The sequence below is a fragment of the Magnolia sinica genome, chromosome 8 (genome assembly GCF_029962835.1).
Source record: "Magnolia sinica isolate HGM2019 chromosome 8, MsV1, whole genome shotgun sequence".
Taxonomy (NCBI): Eukaryota; Viridiplantae; Streptophyta; class Magnoliopsida; order Magnoliales; family Magnoliaceae; genus Magnolia; species Magnolia sinica.
Genome location: NC_080580.1, coordinates 81,237,875 through 81,263,614, shown reverse-complemented (window position 1 = coordinate 81,263,614; position 25,740 = coordinate 81,237,875). Strand labels below are relative to the sequence as shown.

Sequence of the window (25,740 nt, the reverse complement as noted above, 5' to 3'; positions counted from 1 at the left end):
CCCACACTCAATTGGGAAGCAGAAAATTCTAGTGTGGGTCCAAAGCATCTCATACAAATCCAACCTCGTAGCCTGAAAGGACCTAACCTGCTAAGGTGGGACCAATCACAAGGTCAACGTTGTAGCAACAATTCAAATCATCCGCTTTTCCAGTGAAAGGTTCTTGTTTATTATCAACACAAATCAACCATTCAAGAGACAACCCATTGACACAACTCAAGAAAACGAATCCAATCTATCTAAATAGTGATATCCCAAACCAAGGTAGATACAAATGATCGATCATATTAATAGGTGAAAGAAGGCGCAAGAGAGTTCCACCACAGCATGATGCAAATTAGTAAAATACAAACCGAAAGCATGGAGTGAAAGACAGAGAGAAGACTTAGGTAAGATCATCCTCTTCTTCTTCTTTGGCTTTCAGTGCATTCTTCGCTTTCAAGAGTAGAGAGGTTTTTCAAGCATCCTACATACAGATACAAAGTGGAAATATACGCAACTCAGCAAACAAAATGACACGCCCAGACACAAGGTATAGGCTTGTATACTAGCTTTGCTGAGCCAGGGTGTTTCTACACATTGCCACATATGCAAACCTGGCATAACCCGTGCATCAAGTGCTGGTATCCCACCATGGAGATGACCTGCCCAATAATTAGGTTGATCAATTCAATAGGTGGGCCAAGTGTCACAGTCAAAAAGCCAGTACACAAGCAATGTAAATGTTTCCTGCATGATGAGCTGACAGGCCTGATTGTTGGATCAGGCCAACAGGGACACACCTGATGCAGGGGTTGGATGTCCTACAAATGCCAGCTACATGTAGAATTGTGTAGGCTTAGCAAATTTATTTATGTATGTGTGCATATATATCAGGAAAGTGTTCCTATAAGGTCAACCTTACTTTAAGGGAAAGGTCAGGCTGTGTAGACCCCACCATGATGTGTGTCATGCATCCACCCCATCCATCAGATGTACCCCCACTTTCTAGGCCTACTGCCCAAAATTCAGCCTGATCCACACCCACCCATTATAACCTTGCTGATTGCTTGTGGGGACTCACCAAAGTGTGGATCAAACATCTGACTCATCTATTGTGTGACCCTCTTGGATGAGGAGTCCCACCAAATTTCTAGTTATTCCAAAACTTAGGTGGGCCCCATGAATTGATGCCAGATGTTTTAAGCATTATTTTGCACTGTTCCAGATGGTATGGCCCACCTGAGTTTCGGATACAGCTGGTTTTTGGAACAATTCATCACCTGGAGGGGATTCACTGGATGCATGGATTAGATGTTTGAGACAATTATGGTAGGGTCCACAGAGCTCGACCTTACCATAAGCTACGGTAAGGCCAACCTTATAGGAACATTTCCCGTATATATGTGCATGTGTATGCGCGCATATGTATGGCCGTGTAGGTGTATGTATATATACATACATCCATGCGCACACAAAAAAAAAAAGAAAAGTAAACAATACAATTTTGATTTCTCATAACATCTGGTATAAAACAGGTCGCATGAAATGGTAGAAAGCTACTACATGTGCAAGGCTGATAAGATCAATCAGCAGAGTAAAATGAGGAATTATTGGGCCATGAAAATGGTTTCGTGACAAGCAGGAGATACCCATGGTTTAGCAGTTCAAATCTTGATACAGGTGATTCAACTAGATTGGCAGGCTACAAAGGTTATCCGATCAAGTTATAGACCCAGATGTGGGTATTGTTCACACAACTGCAATGTCCAGACATGTCTGTTCATCTATAGACAAGCATGAATTGGATAATTGACAAGTTAGTCCATATTTTTAGTTAGTTTACCATCACATTCAAGTTAAGGAAGTTCAAGTTACCTTTTCCAATTAAACTTGCTTCACAAGCAACAATGGTTGTTTAAGTTAAATAAGGAAATTGGTCAGCGCATTTGTCTCTGAGGCCGTAAAGTGGCATGTGATGCTCATTTTCTCTAAATCTCCTTTTTAGTGGTGTGATATCCTAAGATTTATTCTCCTGTTTCTTTTCTCATTAATTCCCACAAGTTATTTTTGCAAATTGGAGGTGAAATTTTATCCTAGGATTGGCATGTACCTTCTAACTTTATTTTTGGGTTTGGTTGTTGCTTCATCCTGAGTCAAGAATCACATAGATCGGAAATTGTGACCTTTTAAGCTTCAGCCATTCTTCTTTAGATGTGGACTTTTTTATTCTTTTTTCTTGAGGTCTATTTGTACACTCAAGAGTTAGGATCTTTGAATTTGGGAGATTTTAGGGTGTGGCCCATCTACATTGGGTCCCATCAGATCAATGGTTTACTATCACCAAACAAGGTGCCCCAGATGTACAAAATTACGACCCTAAGCAGAACTGGCCCAGGTTTTCAAAGCTTTTCTACCACTACATTATGGTGGGTAAGCAACAATAATCATGCCAAAAAAAAAAAAACAACTGATCCATGATATGCCCATCCAGATCAGATCCACCATCAGAAGTAAAATTTGAAACATGCCCCAAATTTCACAAGGTTACTACTAAGACCACTAATTAGAATGCAGCTTTCTTTTAAAATCGGTAGAAACAAGTTCCCACAGAACAGAAATTACCAGGCGGGTCATGCTATCGAACTCCTTGATCACACTAGTGAACTTCTCAACATCTTCCTCATCAATTGCTGCAGCTAAATCCTGCCATATAAATAGAAATTTCCTGGTTTAGCCTAGAATCAAAATCGTGAGGAAGCAAACAGTATTAACATAACACTCATTTTCATAATTAATCAGGTCATGGGGTTACTGTTAACGACCAATAATTGTTTTACGAATATTTATATAGCCTTCAAAAGAGAACATATTTTTTAATACTTCGGCAAGATTTTAAGAGGAGCAGACAGGAAGTACTCCCGCTCAAATTTCAATTAGGATAAGTATCGACCTTCCCTTTCTTATCCTAGTTCAGATTTAGGGGCTTTCCCTTTCTTATCCTAGTTCAGATTTGGGGGCCTTCCCTTTCTTATCACAGTCAAGATCTAGGAACCTTCCTGTTCCTATCCCAACTGAAACTTAGCGCAGAGAACACCAAAAAAGGAATCACACTTAATGCAATTTTCCATTTTCGCAAGACCCGAGGGAAGAGTTGACTGATATCTGCAAGTCATGGAACCAATTCTCATTTTACATCCTCCCAAACAAACTCTAAAGGATCTAAAGAAAATGTACAACCAGTTGCCACATTTCAAACCAGCCATGTCCTGCGAGAGGCAAACTGATACACTTGATAGAAAAGTGAGCAATAAGAGGGTCACTGTTGATAGCTCACCACAGCTCTCCTATAGTTTTCATAAAACAAAAAGGAATGAGATTTATGCCAAAACTTACAGCTAAAAACTTGTGTTCACGCGTCCCTGAAAAGGTAGGATCCATTTCCTGCACAAGCATTTGCAAGATGCACATGTATAAGAAAGTCAATCCATATGTCGGATGAATTTTTGATTTGTTGATCTAGAGCAAGACATAGACCTCGTATCGCTCTAATGAGTTTGTTATTGCAACAACATCGCCCCTGCAAAGCTGGCAGAGGCCAGCATTGAGGAGAATTCCTTTAACACTGTACTTCAGAAGATTGTTGTTCATCGAATGCTTGGCTATCGCTTCAAAAATCTCAACGGCCTTAGGATATCTGAAGAAGAGAAAGAAAATATTATTATTATTATTTTATTTTTATATATTACTTTTTATTTTTATTTTAGAGAGAGAGAGATAGAGAGTTCAGCTTGTTTTATAATTAGCATTCTTGCTGCATATCAATGGCGTGCTCAACTCTGAGCAAAAATTGCCAATTCTGAGAACTGATAATTGTTCTACATGCAGGTTAATTGCTCTGATTATAGATCAAAGAAAGAAAAGCATGTGATGACACCAAGCTGAAGAGACTCTTGAGTGACATCAAGGAGGGCCTTTCAGCCCTATTGCCAATCTGGCACACATGCAAGCTCTGGGCCATCCGCCAGGTTGGGCCCACCATCAAAACAGCCTAGACCAAAAACCAGGCCTCCCAATCAATGGGGTATTCAACTCACCATTTTTTAGATAAGGATTATATTTGTTTTACAATTAGCACTCTTGCTGCATATCAGCGGTATGTTCAATTCTAACCAAAATTTGAGTTCCGAGAATTGTTAATTGTTCTAAATTCAGGTTAATTGCTCTTACTACCGATCGTAGAAGAGAAGTTAATTACTCTAACTGAAAAGGGCATATGATAACATTAAGCTGAAGGGGATTGTGAGTGACACAAAGGGGGCCTTTCACAATAATTGCCAATCTGACACATGCAAAATGCTAGCCATCTGTCAGGTTTTACTATTAAGGGTCAAATATTGCATATCTGACCTAGTTATTGCCTGGATTTACGAACAAGATACTGTTTAACAGTCCAATTTACTTGTGTTTGTGTTGCAAGGTGACTTTAAGAACTTGGACTGAAAAATGATGCTAAATGTATGGATTGACTCTCTGAATTCACCAAAGCATGAGACAAACCCCAGGGGACTAAGACTGAAGGATTTACATACCAGGGATCCGAGGAAATAAAGCCGTTCACGTTAAAGAGGCCCGAAACTGGCACAGAATGCAAGATCACAGGGTTCTCGCCATCCGATTGGCTTGAAACTTCATACATGGGATTGGGAAAATAAATTAACCGTACACGTCAAATTTCATCTGTTATATCCCTGTGGAAGTGGCCCAACGGACAGATCAGCCTCTAAAACTCTGATTTTGGGCCCACCTGCTATTTGGATATGCTTCAAAATTGGTATCAATGCGTTAAATGAAATGAGAATACAGATGGACGGAGCAGATTTCTCACAAACATCTTCAAAGGGCCTCATGTATATCATGTGTGCACGGTAGACAAGTGCACTGGCCGTGCACTAAAAGTCTCAAAGTCGGTCAACACACGCTGACTGACTCCATCTTCTCCGAATCAAAGAAGGACACAGCGTCCTCACGCCATCCGCCGGTTCCGTGCAGTGGGGCCCAGTTCTCATCAAAATCATCAATCTGGACTGTCCACTGTGTACAGAGGAGGGTTATTACCCTCACCTAGGTGATATTTTGACATCATGCAATCCATGGTAAAATCCTAGCCGTTGAACGCAGGATGAACAGCTGGGTTACAATTCAATGGGCCACACCTAACTCAATCCAAAATCACCCATCTCTGAACGTTTTTTCGTGAGAAATCGAATGGACGGACTAGATTTTGAAACCGAACTCGATCATGGACTCCACCGACCTTCACAGCGCCCGACTATGCAAGCTCTGTTCCGCAATAGAGCTGCAGTTGATCCAGGTGGGCCACTATCGTACATCAGGTGCTTGATCCTGACCATCTATTGTGTAGAGGGGCCAAAACTGTCCGTAGGGACGTCTTCATTTACGTCGTTTGTGGATATCACAAATATTAGCAAAGGGGCAGAAATTTCGGGCTCTCACGTGTAACTACGCACGTTCTGCGAAAGGAGTGCGTAACTCCTTCCGCAATGACCGACCTCAGCAAGGTGACTGCGACCAGCGTTTCTGGACGGACTTGGACAGCTACAAAAGAAAAGGAAGAGGGAGATGAGAGGGGGGAAGGACAGGGGCTTGGCTTGAACGTGGATTGCGAGAGAGAGAAGTTGAGTTCATTTTTTTTCTCTTTTCTTATTATTTTACTTAGTTTATTTTATTTTTAAGAGAACCAACCATCCATGTTTGGCTGAACCTCTTAGCTAGGGCTAAGAGGTGAAGCTTGTAGTCTGATGGGAGAGATGTTGCTTGTGCCTTTTGTTTAGATTGAAGGGATTTTTGATTTAATTTTATTATGAGAATATTTTTAGTTTTTAATGGCTTGTTGTGACTGAAATTACAATGGGTTTGCAATGGCTTTGAGTATTTCTTTTCCCTTATTTTGATTATGATGTCAGGAAGCCCTGTTGTTCGCCATCATCTCCTGGGCATGGTTGGATGTCGGTACCCTTCCTAACCTTCATACATCAATGATTGGTTGCCAATTGGTTGAATTTTATTGTTTACTTTGTCTCCTGGGCATGGTTTGGTGATGGAATCCATTCTAATTCATATACCTTTCACCTCTTGAAAACTATATGAAAGGAAGTTCAGTTTAAATTCCATAATTCTTGATGCAGGCATAAGATCTCCCTGATCTCTACAAGTGGATCCTCTGAATCCCTAGTTTCCTTCCTCTAAATTCATTAAGTTTTAGCTTAGTATTTCACTATTATTCTTCAAAAATCATTCGATTTAGATTTCATCTTAATCTGGTTCTCCTTCTACTTAGTTTCAGATAACGTACAGGTATCAGTCCCTTGGGATTCGACCTCGGTCTCACCGAGTTTATTACTACATCACAACCCTATACTTGGGGAGTGAACATTTACCCACACCAAAACACCCTAACCAAAATCAGGCCTCTATGGGGTCTCGCTCGGTGATTCTCCTACCCAAGACACTTCAATCCAGTCAAGAAACTACAAGGCATGCTGGTGCGCTCCAGCTTTCTTCCCATCCTGCTCGAAATCAGCAGAAAACTCTCGAGTCATTTTTTTCTACGCTGGTTTGGAGCTGGCTTGACAAAGATGGATTCGAATAAGCGTCAATTCTCAAGCTGCGCTGTTGTCCGCTACAATCAAATGGGTCTGAGATTGAATCATATCATTTTTCTTTTCTTATCCTTTCCCTTTCTTTTGAATATGTCCTTTCAATGCAAAGGTCCAAGGAAAAAAGAAAAGACTACTATCTATCCAGAAATGAAGGAATCTGCCAATCCTTTTCATCCCAAATACCCCATTGGTTCCACATGGCCTGTAAATTAAATGAATAAACTATGAAGCATAGGGAGAAGCCCCAGCCATTACAGATAAAGCCCTATATTCGGAGTTTTGGGCTCACCGCGATAGATCTGACTGCCTAATCTGCAGGCAGGCTGTGTATGAAAAATACAGTTCATTAGAAGAAAAAAAAAACCACTAGTGATGCAGCCTGATTTTGGATTAGGGCATCTTAACAGCAGGCTCAAAAACCCGCCCCCACCCCCACCCTGCAATTGAAAAAAAAAAAAACAGATATGCAACCCCACAACATTTATATCTCGCTCACAGAAGTCCCATTTGTGTTTCTCGATGGCACCATATTCTAGCATTTCTAATGAAATATGAAAATGACCAGCTGATTTTTTTAAATGGATATATTAGTATCCGACGCCATTGTTCTAAGTATCCCTGATATATTGATAATGTCCCTGATATTATTTGTATCTCCAGCTCAACGACACCGATAAGACTGCAAGTGATACCAATAACACTGGTAGCATTGGAAATTCCAGGTATCAGCGATATATCACTAAGTATCACCGATGTATCAATATCGCCAATGTATCGCTAACATTTTCGACTGTGTAAATTCCAGGTGTCACTTGTATCACTAGTGTATCGATATCACCAATGCATCGCCAACATTTTTTACTATGTAAATTCCAGTCGTCGCTTGTATCACCAGTGTATCAACGATATTTCAATAATATCACCAATGTGCTGATATCGCCCTTAAAAAAAAAAAAAATAAATAAATAAACTGTTTTATTAAAAAAGTTTTCCCTGCAATTTTTTTAAGGGCACGTGGTTTTATGATGAAATGCATGCTTTTATGTGTATATGCATGCATGCATGGATGGATGGTTGGATGGATTGGGGTGTGTTTGTGTGTATGTGTGTATGCACACATGCATGGATGGATGGATATTGGATCATGTATGTGTGTTTGTATGTATGTGCATTCATGGATGGATGGTTGGATAGATCTACAATTTTCCTGGATCATGTAAGTGTGTTTGTATGTATGTGCATTCATGGATGGATGGTTGGACAGATCTACAATTTTCCCTATGTTTCCCAAAGTCAACAATACATGCTTTTAGGCGCCATTAAAGGGAAACTTATTATTTGATTCCTAAATATGTAAACATACGTCTTTTTCACTATTATTTGATTCTTACACATGCAAATATGTGTTATTTTAGCATCTCCTGAAGTATCATACAAAAATTTGACCATTTGCCCCATGTTTCTCTATTTTTTTCCGAGTCAGCATTACATGCTTTTAAAGCCCCATTAAAGAGAAACTTATAATGCATGCATGTGTCTTTTTTGCAATTATTTGATTACTAAATATGCAAATGTGTATTTTAGTAATCTCCTAAAGTTTCATTGAGAAATTCCATCATTTCCTCATGTTTCCCCAATGTTTCGCTCAATATACATATTTGGTTATCAGTGATATTATTGGCGATAACGATATTGCTTCCGTATACCCAGCTAGTGAAACTTGTAGCAATGCCAATAACTCAAACACTGTCCAACATTAAGTATTTCAGGCACATTTAACCATTAGCTTTCCACAGCAAGTCTAAGACATGCAGGGATCACGTTAATTAACAACCAACAGTGCGGAATTATACACATCTGATAGATAAATCATATTTACAATGATAACACATTATATAAACATGTACTAATTCCAATAATATCGCCAATGTATCGATATCACCAAAAATCTGTTAGTTTAAAAAGTTTCCATTTCAAAATTTTTTAAAGGGCACATGGTTGCATGATGAAATGCATGTTTGTACGTGTGTATATGTATGCATGCATGCATGCATGGATGGATGGATGGATCATGGATGGATGGATGGATATGAATGGATGGATGGATCATGGATGGATGGATGGATATGAGTACGTGTGTGTGTGTGTGTGTGTGTGTGTGTGTGTGTTTATATATGTGTGTTTGGGTGTTGTGCATGCATGCATGGATGGATGGATCATGCATGTACATTTGTACGTATGTGCATGCATTGATAGAAGGTTAGTTACATGGATCTACAATTTCCTCTATGTTTCTCTTGAGTTAAGGATACATGTTTTTAGGCCCCATCAAAGGGCAACTCATTATTTGATTCCTAAATATGTAAACATGCGTTTGTTTTGCTATTTTTTGTTCTTAAATATGCAAATATGTTATTTTAGCATCCCCTGAAGCATCATTCAAAATTTCTACCATTTTCCCCATGTTTCTCTAATATTTCCCCGAGTCAATGTTACATTCTTATATACCACCATTAAAGATAAACTTATTATACATGCATCTTTTTTTCAATTATTTGATTCCTAAATATGCAAATATAAGGATTTTAGTAATCTCCTGAAATTTCATTGAGAAATTCCACCATTTCCTCGTGTTTCCCCAATGTTTCCCTCAGTCAGTGATACATTTCTGGTTATCAGCAATACTATTGGCGATAACGATATTGTTTCCATACAGCAGGCCAGTGAAACTTATAACAATGCCGATAACTCAAACATTGTCCGACACCAAGTATATCAGGCACATTTAACCATAGGTTTCCATAGCAAGTCTAAGATTGACATGCAGGGATCAGGTTAATCAAAAACCAGCAGCTCAGAATTATATCCATCTTATAGATAAATCATATTTACACTGGTGACACATTACATAAACATGTACTAATTGTTCACTCCCCAAGTATAGGGTTGTAATGTAGTAATAAACTCGGTAAGACCAAGGTCGAATCCACAGGGACTGAAACTTGTATACGTTTCCTGAAACTAGGTAGAAATAGAACTAGCCTAAGATGCAATCTAAATCAAATATAAATTGATGAATAATGGTGAGAGATTAATGTAAAACTTAAGGAATTCAGAGAAAAGAAACTAGGGATTCAGAGGATCCACTTGTAGGGATTAGGGAGATCTTTTTCCTGCATCAAGAATCACGGAAATCAAACTGAACCTACTTGATCTAGTCTTCACAAGATGAAAGGTATATGAATTAGAATGGATTCTATCATCTAACCATGCCCAGGAGACAAAGCAAACAACAAGATTAAACTAATTACCAACCAATCAACAATGTATGAAGATCAGGAAGGGTACTGTCATCCTACCATGCCCATGGAACAATGATGAACAACAGGGCTTCCTGACTTCATAAACATAAAAAGAGAAAAGAAATATTCAAAGCCATTGCAAACCCATTGTAATTTCAGTCACAACAGACCATTAAAGACTAAGAAAAATATTCCTTTAATAATCAACTAAATCAAATTCAGTTTATGAATTTTAAAGGCACAAAGTAGAATCTCCCATCTCGCTACAGGCTTCACCTCTTAGCCCTAGCTAAGAGGTTTAGCCACACATGAATGGGCTAAACAAAGCAAATAAAAATAAAAATAAAAGGAGACAGAAAAGAACAAGAAGGAAAGAAGAAAGAACCAGCTCTCAATCTTCTTCCAGCCTCACGTTCCAGCAGCCAAACCAGCCAAGCCACGCCGACCACTGCTCTCCTCCTTCTCTGTTTCTCTTTCTCTCTCCCTGACGTCCAGCAAAAAGCCAAGCTCCCCTCCGTTCCTTTTTTTTTCCTCTTTTCCTTGGTTCTCTCTCTCTTGCTTATAAAGTCTGCTAGCAGTAGCGGAGAGGCCTGGCTGGAGTCGGATTGTATGCTCCGCAACCCCCTCTGAAACTCCTTGCGCAAGTCCGTTTACGCAGCCACGAAAACAGCAGCGCCCGGGCTCTGCTTGGACGCACGGCCTGCGCTGGGATGATGGTGGGCCCATTTCTTGGATCTTCTCGCGAGATCGGGTCCATTCATTGGACTGCACACGGAAAACCGGTCGTACATGGCCGTTTTTCGTCTGTTTTGGTGTGGCCCACCTGAGCTTTTTAGACCGCCGTCCGAGTTGCGTTTAAACAATGAAAAACTGATCATGCAGCTCTCTTCAAATTCGCTCTCCTAGGTCTGCATGAGCTGGGTCGTTGGAGACTTCTGAACGGTTCAGATCATTGAACCGTTCCTTGCCACGAATGCAAAACGGCCCCGATCTTCCGGTCACGTGCGAACAGAGCGTTCGCTCTTCGTGCGCTGAGATGATGGTGGGCCCCAATTAGACATCTTTTTGAGAAATCCACTCCGTCCATTATGATCCTTTCAAAAATCCATTAGGGAATGGATGGTTTTGAATTGTTTTATGCGTGGCCCACAAGAGTTTTCTCACTGCCGTCCATCTTCCGTTTTGACGGTTGAAATCTGATATATGCCATCTCCTAAAATTCTGTCACCTAGGCGTTGGCAATACAGCCTTTGAAATCTTAATGGACGGCCTGGATCTTCTAATCACATGATGAGTGGGGCCCACTAAGCAAACCGACAGACGGGCAGCGTTACGCTGTTGCGTAATTTGAAGAATTTGAGTTTGTGTCGGTCAGCGCCTGCTGACCGACTTTGAGTGCACGGGTGCACGGCTGGTGCACGTGCACACTGTACACATGCAATGCACACGTGGGGTCCATCATGGTGTATGTACAAAATCTCCTCCGTCCATCTGGTTCTTCACATGAGTTAAGGCGTTGAGACCGAAGATGAGGTGTATCCAGAGATCAGGTGGCCCCAGATCAGTAAATTGTGGGCTGATCTGTCCGTTGGGCCACTTCCACAGCGATCCAATGGATGAATTTTTACGTGTACGGTTAATTTATGGCCCTCAGGCCATGTATGAAGTTTTGAACCGAACAGATGATGGAAACCCAGTGATCTTGCATTCTGCCTGACTTTCAGGCCGCTTGAGCTTCAGTTTCTCGATTTTCGCGGACCCCTGGTGTATAATTTCGTCGCTCTTGGTCTCCTAGAGTCCGTCCCTTGCCTTGGTGATTCTGGAGCGTCAAATCCATGCATTTATCACCCTTTTTCAGTCCAGGCTCGTAAATACGCCCTGCATCACAAACATGATTAAATCAGGCCGATAAACAGTACTATGTTTGTAAATCCTGGCAATAACTAGGGTCTGATGTGCAATATTCGACCCTCAACACTAATTCCCATCAGAAAATACAGCTGCTAATATATAGTGCAAATTACTCTCACCTAAAAATTAAATAATAATTAAAAAAAAAAAACTATTAAAGAAAATGAAGCTTCAAAAGGAATTTGCAGATCTTGCACATGCAGCAATTATTCAATGTCCGAGAAGAAGAAATACAAGGAGAAAACTTAAGAAAGTGGTATGGGATTCCTTAAATTCAGGAGCCAACATTTTTCAACTAGCGATATAGAATATCCTTAGATTGCGGTTCGATGATCAATCAAATTGAATTGCAATAATCTGGTTCGATAAAGTGGAAACGTCCAAAGCAGTTAACCCACCCATTGACGCAACAAAATCTGGAAATACAATTAATTTTATAAATATGAAAAATGCATACTACTTTCTCGAAGTCAAAAGCTACAATTATAGATCCCAAGATAGATAAATAAAATACATACAATAGACTACGCAACACCATCTAATAACCCCGCAACTAATGAGATGGTAAGTGCAACACATACTTGAGGGACATACTCAACGCTTCAAACCTGAGAAAATTAACTTTATTCAAATATTCAAGTCTACTAATTAATGCATGACTTTGAAATTATTGCTATGACCTGATGGTTGCTAATTAAATCATCATCATCTAACCCTTATCCTGACTAACTGGGGTCAAGGACAGTTGCTAGTTAAATGCCAAAAAAAAAAAAAAAAAAGGGAAGTCATATTTGACCATCCTTCAAAAAAAAAAACACTCTAAAGACCTAACGTAACGAGGAATCTTTTTTCCTTGAAAGATGGCTGATGTAGATCATGTCACATATACATTCCTAGCATGGTTGGGCCAAAAGAAGGTGGACCGTAAATTAATCATAACTTTTGATCTGGGTATCATTACAGGACGCACAACCTATCAATCTTTACTAAAACGGGTCATTCGAGGTGAATCGACTCACAAAGTGGGTCACATCTGTCCGTTTTGTTAAAAAAACGTGTCCTTTCAACTCAAAAATGAATTTTTAAGAAAAATTACTATTTTTAGTAATTTAGATTTTTAATATTTTTTATTTTTAGAGTTTTAGATTTTCTTCTTTTTTAGAAATAACTTGTAATTATGATAGGGACTAGACATCACGCGCGCGCACGCCTCCCCTTATGCACGTACGCCAGAAGGAGGACCCCACCATTAATCTGGATCGATGACAATGTCCAGGGAGGACCTCTTAGTTAGGAGACGAAGTTTTGATTCAAAAGAGTGGGCCCGACAGTCAAGAAAAGCCCACCATGAGAACTCATGATCGTGGCCCACTAGTCGGATTAATTTCATATTTTAGGTTTTACCTATTAATGTTATTTAGAACATCATAAACGCTTTAGATTTATTTAATTAGTTTTTATTTTAGTTTACTTTATTGCCAAGTAATAAGTTGTGCACATGGCGCAAGTTTTGACGTATAGGGTTTTCTTATAAATAGGCACCCCTTGTAGCTTTTTTTCATTCAATGAAGATTAATAAAAATTGTTGTGTTTTTCTACTCCTTTTTGAGTTATGAAAACCTAATTAGGCACGAAACCCTCCCTTCTTCGAAGGGCTAACTACCGTGGTGCAGAGCCACATCTATCCCGATTCGCTCTCATCTTCTATCATCCGTCCCTCCATCTTATTTTATCCTTCCCACAATCATCTTCACACCCAATCTATTTGTTTTATAGCTGTTCATCTCTTTACAACCAGTTTTCAGAATCTGGACTTGTAGGGGGGCTGAAACTTCGACGGAGTACCACGCCCAGACCACAGCCCAGATCGACGTGAAATTTGGAGGTTTTGCCGCCTCAGCCTGGCCGACCAGGGCCAAGAAGCCGATTTGGGAAGGCGGGCCTTTATCGCACATGCGGCCAGCCCATCCGTGCTCGAGCGTCAGCCCCGGGGCACCGTCTGCACGCGGGAGTTATTTCTAGATCAGGTTTTTCTCTTGTTTTTCTCTTTTCATCCCTAATTTTATAAACCCTAACCCTATATTGACCTAAATCCCCAATTTATATTTCTTTTCTCAACCTAAGGTTCCTTGATTTGAAATTGGTGAATTTCTTGGATTAGGGATTGATTGTTATGCATGTGTGGATGATTTCTATTTCTCTTTGAGTATTGTTTGGTTCATAATTTTTATTGATCCAGCCCTAATGTGTATAGGCCTGGACCCACATAGATTCCCCTTAATTGAATATTTGGACTTTTATGTAGGATGTGGAATTTGTGTAATTGTTTATGAACTATTTGATCTTAAATCTGAAATCACACACATCATATCTGAATTTCATGTCTCGTATCAATAGGACTCTTCTAGTAAAAGTTTATTTGGAATTTTTATTTTTAGAAATTAGGTTTTAGAAGAGTTTTTTTAGAATTAGGATTTTTATTAGAGTTAGGATTTTGCTATTTTTGGTAATTACGAATTTTATTTTTTTCTATATTAATGGTGTAATAGGGACACATACACATTAGAAAATTATCCATTAATGAAATTTTGATTTCTAGAATTACTTCTAGTTTCTATCTTTTTTCGTGGATTCGAGGCATCTCTGTGAGGAGTCCAGAAAAACTGTGGATTCAGAGTAGTAATCCCCTTGAGGAAGACGATGATCGACCTCATCACGTCCATCCCTACGTAAGTTTGGTATCAGAGCGAGGACTCCCCTCGGGCCAATGGCAAACAATGAAGGTATGGGCCAAAATCCAGCAGACGGTGATCCAGGGATCGTTATCTTTTAGAAAGAATAGAAGCAACATAGCAAGAGAATCGACAAGCCATGTAAGGGCCATAGGCTTTCATCGATCGCATGACGAAGGCCATAGGGCAATTCCGTGTTCCTAGTGGTAATTCGCCACCAGCAATTCCTGGAACTCGTAATCATCCTGATCACAAGAAAGTGCCAGCAGTGCACCAAAGGATCATTCCTGAGGAAGGGGGATCCAACGATGAGGAGGTCGATGACATGGTCCTCCAATATCCTAAACAAGGCGGCGATCGAGTAGATCGCACGGATCGAGAGTTCAAGATAAGGGTCGATATTCCTAGCTTCAATGGCCAACTACACATTGAGGATTTTCTCAATTGACTTTCTGAAGTTGAGCGATTCTTCGACTATATGGACATCCCTGAAGCAAAAAAGGTTAAGCTTGTGGCCTACAAGTTGAAGGGCGGAGCTTCAGCTTAGTGGGAGCAACTGCAACTCGCACGAACCAAGCAAACGAAAGCACCAATCCGCACATGGCAGTGAATGAAGCAACTACCACGCACCCAATTCCTCCTTAGCAACTACGATCAGGTATTATTCCAACAATATAAGAATTGTTGGTAATGTAGTTGGTCGGTAAGAGATTACGTAGAAGAATTCTACCACTTGGCGGCACGTAACGATTTGGTCAAGACTGAATCGCAACAAGTCATCCGATTCAATGGCGGATTGCGTATGGCGATCCAGGATTAGGTCCAGATGCAGTCCGTTTGGACAATTAATGATGCAATCAAGTTGGCTAGCCGAGGAGAAGCACAACTTGAACGTCCCAACACGCGGACCTATCCTACCACCAGGGTCGTCGCGGCAGGTCCGCCCTAGGGAGCTCTACAGCCCAAAGGGAAGGAGCCCGTAGGAGCACGCACTCAACCTCCTACACCCATGAACTGAGATCAGGGAAGCGGGCAAGCTAGGCCCCAAAGATGCATATCAACTGCTGTTGGTCCGAGCAGGAACCCGAACCCCTATGCTCAATCAAGACCCGACAATTGCTTTTGTTGTGGCCACTGAGTCACCAAATCAAATACTTGTCCCCAGCGACAGGTGGCAAACCTCGCCACTAATGGTAGCGCTGAAAATGCCGAAGAAGATCCAGATACCGAGGAACCAAAGCACGCCACAGATGATGAGGCGGATGAGATAGGTAGGGTTCAACAGGATCATGGCGAGTGACTCGTCGTAAGGCGACTATTGTATGCGCCACGGAAAGAGGTACACCCAGAACGACATAACATCTTCCGAACTACGTGTACGGTGAATCGAAGTCTGCGATGTTATCATCGACAATGGGAGCAGCGGGAACATCTCCAAGGTAATGGTAGAAAAATGACAATTGAAAACAGAGCGTCATCCCTCCCCATATACAATCGGATGGATCAAAAAAGTCGATGAAATAAAGATAACTGAACAGTGCACCATATCCTTTTCAATTGGCAGACATCATAAAGATATAGTATGCGACGTAGTTAACATGGAAACATATCACATACTACTCGGTCAACCATCGCAATCCAACCGTGACGCCACTTATAAAGGGCGAGATAATGTGTATGTTTTCGTCAAGGACAGCCGAAAAACCATGTGACCCCTATGGGAACGGAGAATCAGCCCAAGAGTTCTAAAGTGGATGGACAGTCTCTCATAACAAAACAGGCTTTTGTTAAACAATCTGAGGAAACAGGAGATATATATGCATTAGTTGAAAAGGAAGAATATATGGAGCCTATAAACATCCCAAAGGATTTGAAACCAGTGTTGCAGGAGTTTTAAGGCGATTATGCTCGATGAACTCCCTAATAAATTACCTCTCATACGAGATATACAAAACCACATTGATCTTGTCACAGGGACAAGTTTACCTAATTGCCTACATTATCAAAAAGAATGGGAGATCTTACAGGGACCAGCGAAGGAACTAATCCATGTTCGCCAAGTCAAGGAGAGCATGAGTACATGTATTATGTCAGCTCAAGAGCCTAATAAAAATCAGTGTCAGAAGTTATCTGAGAATCATGAGACGAGTTTTTTTTTTTAAGTGGAGGGGTCTGATGTAGAACATTTCACAGAAAAGGTATTCAAAATCGGTTACATTTCGGCCGTACCGACAGATTCGTAACAGTAACGGTATCAACCGTTATGCGATACGGCCTCGAAACAGGGCACCTCTGTTTTTTGGGTTCGTAATGGCCGTTATGGCCCATAACAGACATTACGGTACCGTAACAAACATTACGCGCCATAACCCTAAAGAAAAATGAAAAAAAAAGAAAAAAAAAATACCTTCTTCTTCTTCTTCTTATTATTATTATTATTATTATTATTATTATTATTATTGGGCTACGACGCTGCTGTTGCTGCGACTGCTGCGGTTGCTCTCTCTCTCTCTCTCTCTCTCTCTCTCTCTCTCTCTCTCTCTCTTCGGTCCCCTCTCCTTTTCTTTTTCCAGAAAAAATGAATGGACTGGCGTGGCTGCTTCACAGCCACGCAATTTTATTTTATTTTTTATACTCTGCAGTGCACGCTGCATAGTGCACACGCACTATTTTATTAGTAGGGTGGGGCCCACCTTTATTTATGTATAGTAAATCCATGTCATCCATAATTTTTCATGTTATTTTAAGGCATGATCCTTGAAATGAAGGGATCAAAATCTCAATTGGATCACGCAATTGGGATTGAATGTCCACCGTTAAAATCTTCTTACGGCCCATTATAATGTTTATTTTCCATCCAACCTGCTGATGAGGTTACAGGGACCTTCACCTTGATGAAGGGAGAACACAAATAATAGCTTGATCCCAAAATAAAATGTGTTAAGAAATTTTTAATGGTGGGAATTAAATCTTATTTTGTGATCCACCTAAGATTTGGATCAGCCTCATTTTTTGGTCCATGCCTTGAAATAAGTGGGCAAAAAGGATAGACCACATGGATATACAACAAATGCATTGAGGTGGGCCCCACTTTTAAAGGCATGCTCACTAGTGGTCCATCGAAGATTTAGATCTACCTGAATTTTTGGACCATGTCTTAAAAGGAGTTGGCAAAATGGATTGATGGCATGGATATACAAATACATCAAGGTGGCCCCGCCTGGCCCACTAGTGGTCCACCTAAGATCTGAATTTACCTCATTTTTTTCCAATACCCTTAATTGAGTTGACAAAACGAATGGATGACATGTATGTACAATACATAATCGAGTGAACCCCACGTACATGGCCCTAAAAATTTATACATGAGGTATATATCAACTCAAAATTAACCAATTAAATTTTGGGACCATTGTTGCTATGTCACAATCCCAAAATTAAATTGTTTGAACAATTTTCACTATTAGTTTGCAGACACTTGTTTTTTGAAATAGGACCATTTGATATTTTTCATTTTCCATTGTCCAATAAATGTCCACCAATCCATTAGTGGGATAAGTGGCAGTAGATTGCATTAATTTGAGGCTAGTTTAGGGCATCAAACAGTCCCCTAATCAGCCCCGAATTGACAACACTATTTACCCCAATTTAATTTTAATTTTTTTAAAAGATCTATCGAGGAAAATGATATCAAATTGTTAGGTATATGAATTACATAATATGATACAAAAGTCCCTAGACTCTATATATTGAAATGAAATGTATGTGAGTCACGAAGTATGCAATGCACTGGCACTATAAATAAAAAGAAAACTTCAAAATATAAAATGTTTTGATATTACATTCATTAGATGTTTTGGTATTACATTCATTATAGTAAATTTATATATATTATATAGTTAGAAAACTAAATATAAAAGGTTTGCAGTTAATTCTAGGTTGTCAGGTTCATAATTCCATCAGACAACCCGATATAGCATTCTCACCAAAAAGTGGACCGTTACACCACCATAAACATATTTCAAATTATAAATGAATGCATATTTGGAATATTTAGAATAGTTCGGATTTAATGGATATTTTTCCATAATTTTTTTACCGAAATTTTTTTTCGCACCGTTACACACCCTATATCGGCCGATACGGGGCATATCCGTATCGGCAACAGTGGGCACCATTACGCCCACCGATACCGCAACGGAACACCTTGGTCACAGATACGTTCCTAGCATGGTTGGGCGAAAAGAAGATGGACCGTAAATTGATCATAACTTCTGATCCGGGTATCGTTACAAGACACACAACCTATCAATCTTCACTAAAACAGGTCATCTGAGGTGAACCGACCCACAAAGTGGGTCGCTTCTATCCGTTTCATTAGAAAACGCGTGCTTTCAGCTCAAAAATGAATTTTTAAGGAAAATTACTATTTATAGTAATTCCGATTTTTAATATTTTTATTTTTAGAGTTTTAGATTTTTCTTCTTTTTAAAAAATAATTTGTGATCATGATAGGACTCTTCTAGTAAAAGTTTATTTGGAATTCTTATTTTTAGAAATTAGGTTTTAGAAGAGTTTTATTAGAATTAGGATTTTTATTAGAGTTAGGATTTTGCTATTTTTGGTAATTACGAATTTTATTTTTTTCTATATTAATGGTGTAACAGGGGCACATACACATTAAAAAATTATCCATTAATGAAATTTTGATTTCTAGAATTACTTCTAGTTTCTATCTTTCCTTGTAGATTCGAGGCATCTCTGTGAGGAGTCCAGAGACGCTCCCTGAATTCGGAGTAGTTATCCCCTTAAGGAAGACGGTGATCGACCTCATCACACCCATCCCTGCGTCAATGGCAGACTAAAAAAATCCTTTCTATTTATACTTCTTGACAAATCATGTCTGTAGGATTTTATACAGAAGAAACCATGTGTGTGGAATCCCATACACAACCATAGGAAAGTTTAGGCTGTATCTTCTTCTTCTTCTTCTTCTTCTTCTTCTTCTTCAAATACATCCGAGATCGATGCCCATCCCATTACATCCACCTATCCCTTCTTCACACCTCCAATGCACCCCCTTTGGAACATCTTCATTAAGGAAAGTTATTGAAGCTAAATATGGTGAGTAGAAGAGGGGATAGCAGCCCGGGGTGGTGAATAGAGCTAAGAAGTCTTTCATCTGGAAGGATATAGCTAGTTTGTGAGACTTGACCTAAAAAAGTCAGGCTCGCTTTTTAAGGACACATAAGGTTGAAGATGGTAAGAGGATGTGTGGGTGGACGATTCCATGTTGGTAGAAAATATTCACATCATTTTGACTTTTACCCTCTTGAGACAAGAAATGCTTTGATAAAAAATTCCTGAGAACTAGTTTGAGAAAAGATGGCATCTTCTGTTCAATTTCATTGAAATCTCTGCGATAGTGAAATAGTTATATGCTAGTGGAACTCCTAGACCTTGCCCACACGCATGCCCAGACATAGGGTTTTGCTAATGTCCAAAGCTTTAAATGGCACACGGCATGCCCTGTAGTCGATTAGGACTGTATTCATTGATACAACTAGGGGCAAGCCATGGTGCAACAATCACGCCATTTAGATTATCCTAAAATCTCTTCTTTCTTTTTTTTAACAACAGAACTTTTTAAAAAGAGAACTGAGAAGGTACAAAAAAGTACAACCCGATCGAAGAAATAAATTACAATCCTTTAAAGCGTCTAATCAAGAGACCCATTCTGCCAATTAAATCTTCGCCCTACTGAAGACCTCAATCGCTCAATCACTGGTATTTTTGAAACATCAACCATTCCTTTCCCCCAAAAGGGTCTAATGACCGGCCAACAGCACCAATCTCCACACAACCCTTTCTTATTTCCCAAGACTCACCCTATGCCCCGAGATAAACAAATCTGCCATTGAATCTGGCATCACCCACGGAATGCTGAAAATCCTGAGAAGTCTAGACCAAACCATGTGGACAAATGGGCAATGAATAAACAGGTGATCACTGATTCAGCACTTTCCATGCACAAAACACAAACATTGGGGATTAACATTTATCTTTTCTGGTTTGAATTGGGTTGCAATTCAGTTCAATTCAACATCCAAAATGCAAATCTTTGAACCCTACTCATATATGAATTCCTAAGCTGTCAAAAAGAGTATGATAAAAACTGTGCTTCATCCACAGGCAAAGTTTTAATTGACCTGACTTTCCAGGTCTGCTACAGGTTGGCAACTCTAGCCAAGTGGAAAACTGGAAGCTTATCAACTCCTTGAGGGTGATTCCACGAGCGCTATGGTATGGGTCTCAAAATCTAGGCCAATTCCTTGGAAGTGGCAATATATTCTAAATGAAATTAAACGGCTGATGTGTTTGCAATTGGTTTCTTACAATCTTATTGCTTTGAAGCCAATTCCTAGGCCAGTTGTTTGGCCAAGGAAGGAGCATCCTGGAATTCCTTGCGTGTTGGTGACACTTATCCATTGCAACTGGATAATGTTTGTCTCCTTTTTCCAATGAAATCTAAGCATTGTTTATCTCTCGCCGCACACCCCCACACCCCCCCCCCCCAAAAAAAAAGGTCCTACCGAAAAAAAAAATTCCTCACTATAGTAACCATGTGTCATAGTCAGACACAGGTTGTATAACCTTACAAAGAAGAGATTTGCAGCTAGAAGAGAGTGAGCTTACTGTTCCAGTTGAGCAGCAAATTGTGCAACCTTCTGCTTGCACTGGTTTGCAGATGTAGTCACTTCTTCACTTTGGAAAAGATCGGCGGCACGTTCAAAGTAATCCATCGATCGTTCAAAGTCTTGTTCAGTCTCATATAATTCACCAATTTCCTACGCATTAAGATGCAGAACCCAAATCAGCCTGTTAATAAACCTTTATCAACTCCATATTAAGAAATAATGTTGCAGCGAGGGACATATCATGCATAAGTATTGGTCACAGAGAATTTTCCATATGGGAGCTACTATACCCACCTTGTACTAATTCAATTCCAAAACAAAAATGGCATACATCAATCGAGTGGGTGATATCAATTCCCTTACCATGACAGGTTTAGGTCCTTTAGGAACATATGGTTACAATTAAATTACAGTAAGAAGTACTTGAATCAAAACACTCAGAATCCAGCAGACATGCAGAGAGGAACTCAAAACTTTTTTTTCATTTTTTTTTTTTTACACATGCACTCACACCACAGTGGTTTTTCACCACAATGGATTCTTGAACCCATGACCTAGTGTTGAAACTCTTGTGAATCTACCACTGAGGAACTCGAAACTGATTGTAAAGGACCACCCAATATGATAGACTGAAATAAATATTTCCACACATTTTCAGATCAAAAAGTTATAAGTTGCAAACACAGCAAAGACTTTACCTTGCAGTATCTTGCAGCCATGTTCAATCTCCCAATCTCCAAGAACAGATTCATGGCCTGATTTAAGCAAGATATAGCTTCTGCAGAGTGGATTAAAAAACACCCAATATCATCAGTGTGCAAGAAAAAAATCTTTAAAAAATAAATAAAATCAGTGCAAGAAAATGTGTTTCATTTATAGATATTTTTATGATGAAAGAGAAGCAGCTAAAATGGATAGAATGGAAACAGAGTTTCTTCGTACATATTTGGAGGGAAGTAACTTGTGGCTGCAGACTTGATAAACCATGGAACTTTCTTATTATTGGCAACTAAATGAACTAATCAACAAGAAAGAGGGTGACTGCAAAAAGATTTATCAAGATGGTGTATACACACACCCAAATATAAAGGGGAAGTCCAGTGATCTTTCCTACTCCAAGGAATCTACAATGGAAGCAAATTACCTTGATACATGCATAATGGAGACACTACGAGAGGAAGTCCTCACCTTAATCTCTTGAACCCTTTCCACCAATTTACCCTCTTTTGCAATTGTTGTCGCTACAGCACCTCCTGCTCTAGTGAATTGTCCACACTTTACAAGTGTGAGTTCTATGTTATGGCTAATGATTTCCAAACCATGGACCTCAGTTGAAAGATCGATGTACGTATAGCATATGCCATGGCTGATAACTCAGCAAATCATGAGATTTAGCATCTTGAGATGGTTCTCAGATGAAATATAAGGAAGAAACAGAAATGGATGGGAAGAACAAGAATTGCAAGGGAGAAGGCCGTACATCTTAGGGAGTAGTTGGAGACTTGGAGGTTTGCAATTCAAAAGAGGGGAGGAGACACTGGTGTCAGTAATTCAAGACAAAGAAATAGAGCACTCTTGGGTAAATGGTTATAAGAATAGGATCAGGACACCCCATTTCTCAAAATTTAGGACATGGATAACAGTACGAGCATGCCATTCTTGACTAGTTATTCATATTTCATTGTTTTTACTGATAACATTTCATCCATTCCATTAGTTTTAGGTTCTATGTAGTAACATAATGCTACTAACAGTCTTTCTAGCATGCTAAGGTGGAGGTGGAGACTATGAAGGGAATTTACAAATGAGTATTAGAAAGTATTAAGTTTATGGTAGGTACAGGGGATACAAATAAGTTTTCAGAATGGCTGTTAATGCAGCCCACAGTGGATCACAATCAGATCAGTTGATTGTTGGATCAATATGGTGGCCACATGTCCAAAAGAACACCCGATGCTAACAGCTAGAAAGTAAATGTGCATTATTCATTTACAAGGACTTGGATCAATCTGGACGACTTGCTATGGTTTATGTAACTTAATTAGAAAGTAGCATTTTATTCTTTTCTTTTTTAGAAGACAATGAAACTATTATTAAAAAGGAAGGAGGAGGGGTGCCAAGAAAGCGACCCAATTACAGCCCAAGAAAATCCAAATTACATCCGGTTAGCTTAGGAGTACAAGAGGTCCATTCAATGACCAAAGCTCTGGCCCTTCGAGAAGATCCTTCCGCTACTTTTGAAATATTATTGAAACACCTAGCATTGAGTTCTTCCCAAACTTCCCACCAAATAGCGAGCAAAGATAAACTCCAAAGCAATTTCTTCTCTTTGCCAAGGATAAGCCCATGCCAAGCACTCAAAAGAAGATCAACCAACTCCAAGAAAGACCACAGAATTTGGAAGCGACCAAGAATATCATCCCATATCAGCCTCACAAAAAAGCAATGCATAAGAAGATGATCCACAATCTCCTCATTATGCATACACAAAAGGCAAATGTTGGGGAGAATCATTGATCTGTTCTGAAGACTATCAATAGTAAGGATTTTCTCTCTCCCTACCAAAAACCCAAAAGCAGCAAATTTTGGGGGAATATCATAATGTCAAATGAACCTGGAATGCCTCAGCTCCATTTGATGGCCACCTCCACGCACAAGGAAATAAAGGGATTTAACCAAGAACAATCCTGACTTATCCACCCTCCAGATCGACTTATTTAGGTTGACAACAATCGAGACGAAGAGATGGATGCAAAAAATCCCTAATTTCAACTGGATTATGGGGTATATGACGGGAATCCCCAATATGGGACTTGGGATTTGAAATCCCTAATTTCTGATTTGGGGATTCAAATCAGAAAACCCTAATGGCTGGATTTGGGATTCGAAATCCCTAATTAGCCTATATGGGATTCTTTTTATTTTTATTTTTATTTTTTAACTTTTTACACACGCACACACAACCCCACACACTCATGCCACACGCACACTCGATATTCAACTGTGATGATGATGTAATTTTTTTTTCCCATTTCTAACACCTTCAAATTTGGACTACTCACTATTTACTTTTGACCATCTACTTGATAGCCATCAATCAGATAGTAAGGATTGCTTGATCAATGTGATTTTTGAGATGCTCCACTCATAGTGAGTTATGAGACCCATAATTTCAATGATCTGGTTAAATCTACTTGATGTCTTTTTATTAGATTTTAATCGCCTGTGTATAGCTGAGCATTTAATAATAATTGTTTTGATTTTGTTTAGTTGGGCAGTTTGAAATTTTCAATCTAAGAATATAGGCATCGCCTGTAGTAGGTCTTATAAAACTGCCTCAAATCGGAGATGCATCAACTGTAGTAGGGGTGTTTTTGCCCTAACCTTAGCTCGGATCTTGGGATGTTTATGGATTAATCATGCTTTTTTTTACTTTCATAGCTCTGATCTGGTCGAAATGATAGGGTTTTAATTGTTGATTGTAGATCTGGTTTATGTGTTTTTTTTTTTCAGCCAGAAGATTTGATTGTAAGAAGACTAGAAACAGAGAATACCTTCATGAGCAGCCACCTCAGGAAAATATGTTATACTGTGCCTTGTGTTATAATCAGGGTCTTTTGCATGGGAACTTCTTCTTCTCTAGTTTTGATGCCGGCAAGATAACCTTTCTACTAACCCAGAGGTTTAGGTTGATTTTACAAAACGGGATTGACTTTTTTTTTCTTTTTTTTTTTTTTTTTTTTTTTGTTATATATGCATTGGATTAATTACAAAATAAGGTCATAAAGGTTTTCAAGTTTAAGATTCAGATGTTGATCTATTAGAGCAATCGGTGAAACAAAATCATAAGTGATGCATCATCCATTGATTACAGACAATAGGCAATTTTCAGATATATCACAGGCTCACGTGACACAATCTGGTGACTCTTAAAGCAGTAACCCATGACAATTTCCAGATTAGTACAACTCTTAGAGCAGTTACCCATGACAATTTCCAGATTGGTATTCTAAGTGTGATTGTGTATGCTTGCTTGCGAGGAATTTCAGGTTTAATTTGTAATAATTGTCTGCATCTTCCACTGATTTGGTATTGGAGCAGATAGCAACAACCATTTCAATGGGCATGCATCTATTCCTCAGAATTTTAGAACTCCACTATTGTTACAAGTGGTTGCATCCTATTTCTCAGAATTTTAGAAAGAAACATAACAATGTATAGAATTTGCATCTCATGCATGGTTTATGAACTTTCAACATGCCTAATTTCTTTTGAAGGTCAAGTGGTGGACATGGGACTAACAACTACATCCTTACTGAATTCTGAGAAGTTTCCTGTCATAGTCCTCAATTCATTATTTTCCAGTCAGGTATGTACTTTATTTCTTCCAAATTTGTATTCTTTGGCCCTTTATGTAACCATTAGATAGATGATA

General features: G+C 39.3%; 1 protein-coding gene across 1 annotated transcript; it reads right to left on the bottom strand.

The window, feature by feature from the left end:
• Nucleotides 1-216: 216 nt before the first annotated feature.
• LOC131253512 (alpha-soluble NSF attachment protein-like) lies at nt 217-22,082 on the bottom strand. Its single transcript, XM_058254536.1, has 6 exons — nt 22,004-22,082; nt 21,304-21,455; nt 3,517-3,676; nt 3,376-3,423; nt 2,605-2,685; nt 217-466 (listed from the first exon to the last, which is right to left on the bottom strand). The coding sequence occupies exons 1-6, from the start codon at nt 22,055-22,057 to the stop codon at nt 458-460; spliced, it is 504 nt and encodes a 167-aa protein (XP_058110519.1). The 5' UTR covers nt 22,058-22,082; the 3' UTR covers nt 217-457.
• Between the last annotated feature and the right edge of the window lie 3,658 nt (nt 22,083-25,740).

Bases quoted from the DNA above. Each gene is read 5' to 3' on its own strand.
- LOC131253512 (XM_058254536.1), bottom strand. From the start codon at position 22,057: ATGAATCTGTTCTTGGAGATTGGGAGATTGAACATGGCTGCAAGATAC. The intron at 21,456-22,003 runs GTAAAGTCTTTG...CTTAATGCGTAG, and splicing joins TGGCTGCAAGATACTGCAAG to GAAATTGGTGAATTATATGA. The intron at 2,686-3,375 runs GTAAGTTTTGGC...TTTATATGGCAG, and splicing joins GTGAACACAAGTTTTTAGCT to GATTTAGCTGCAGCAATTGA.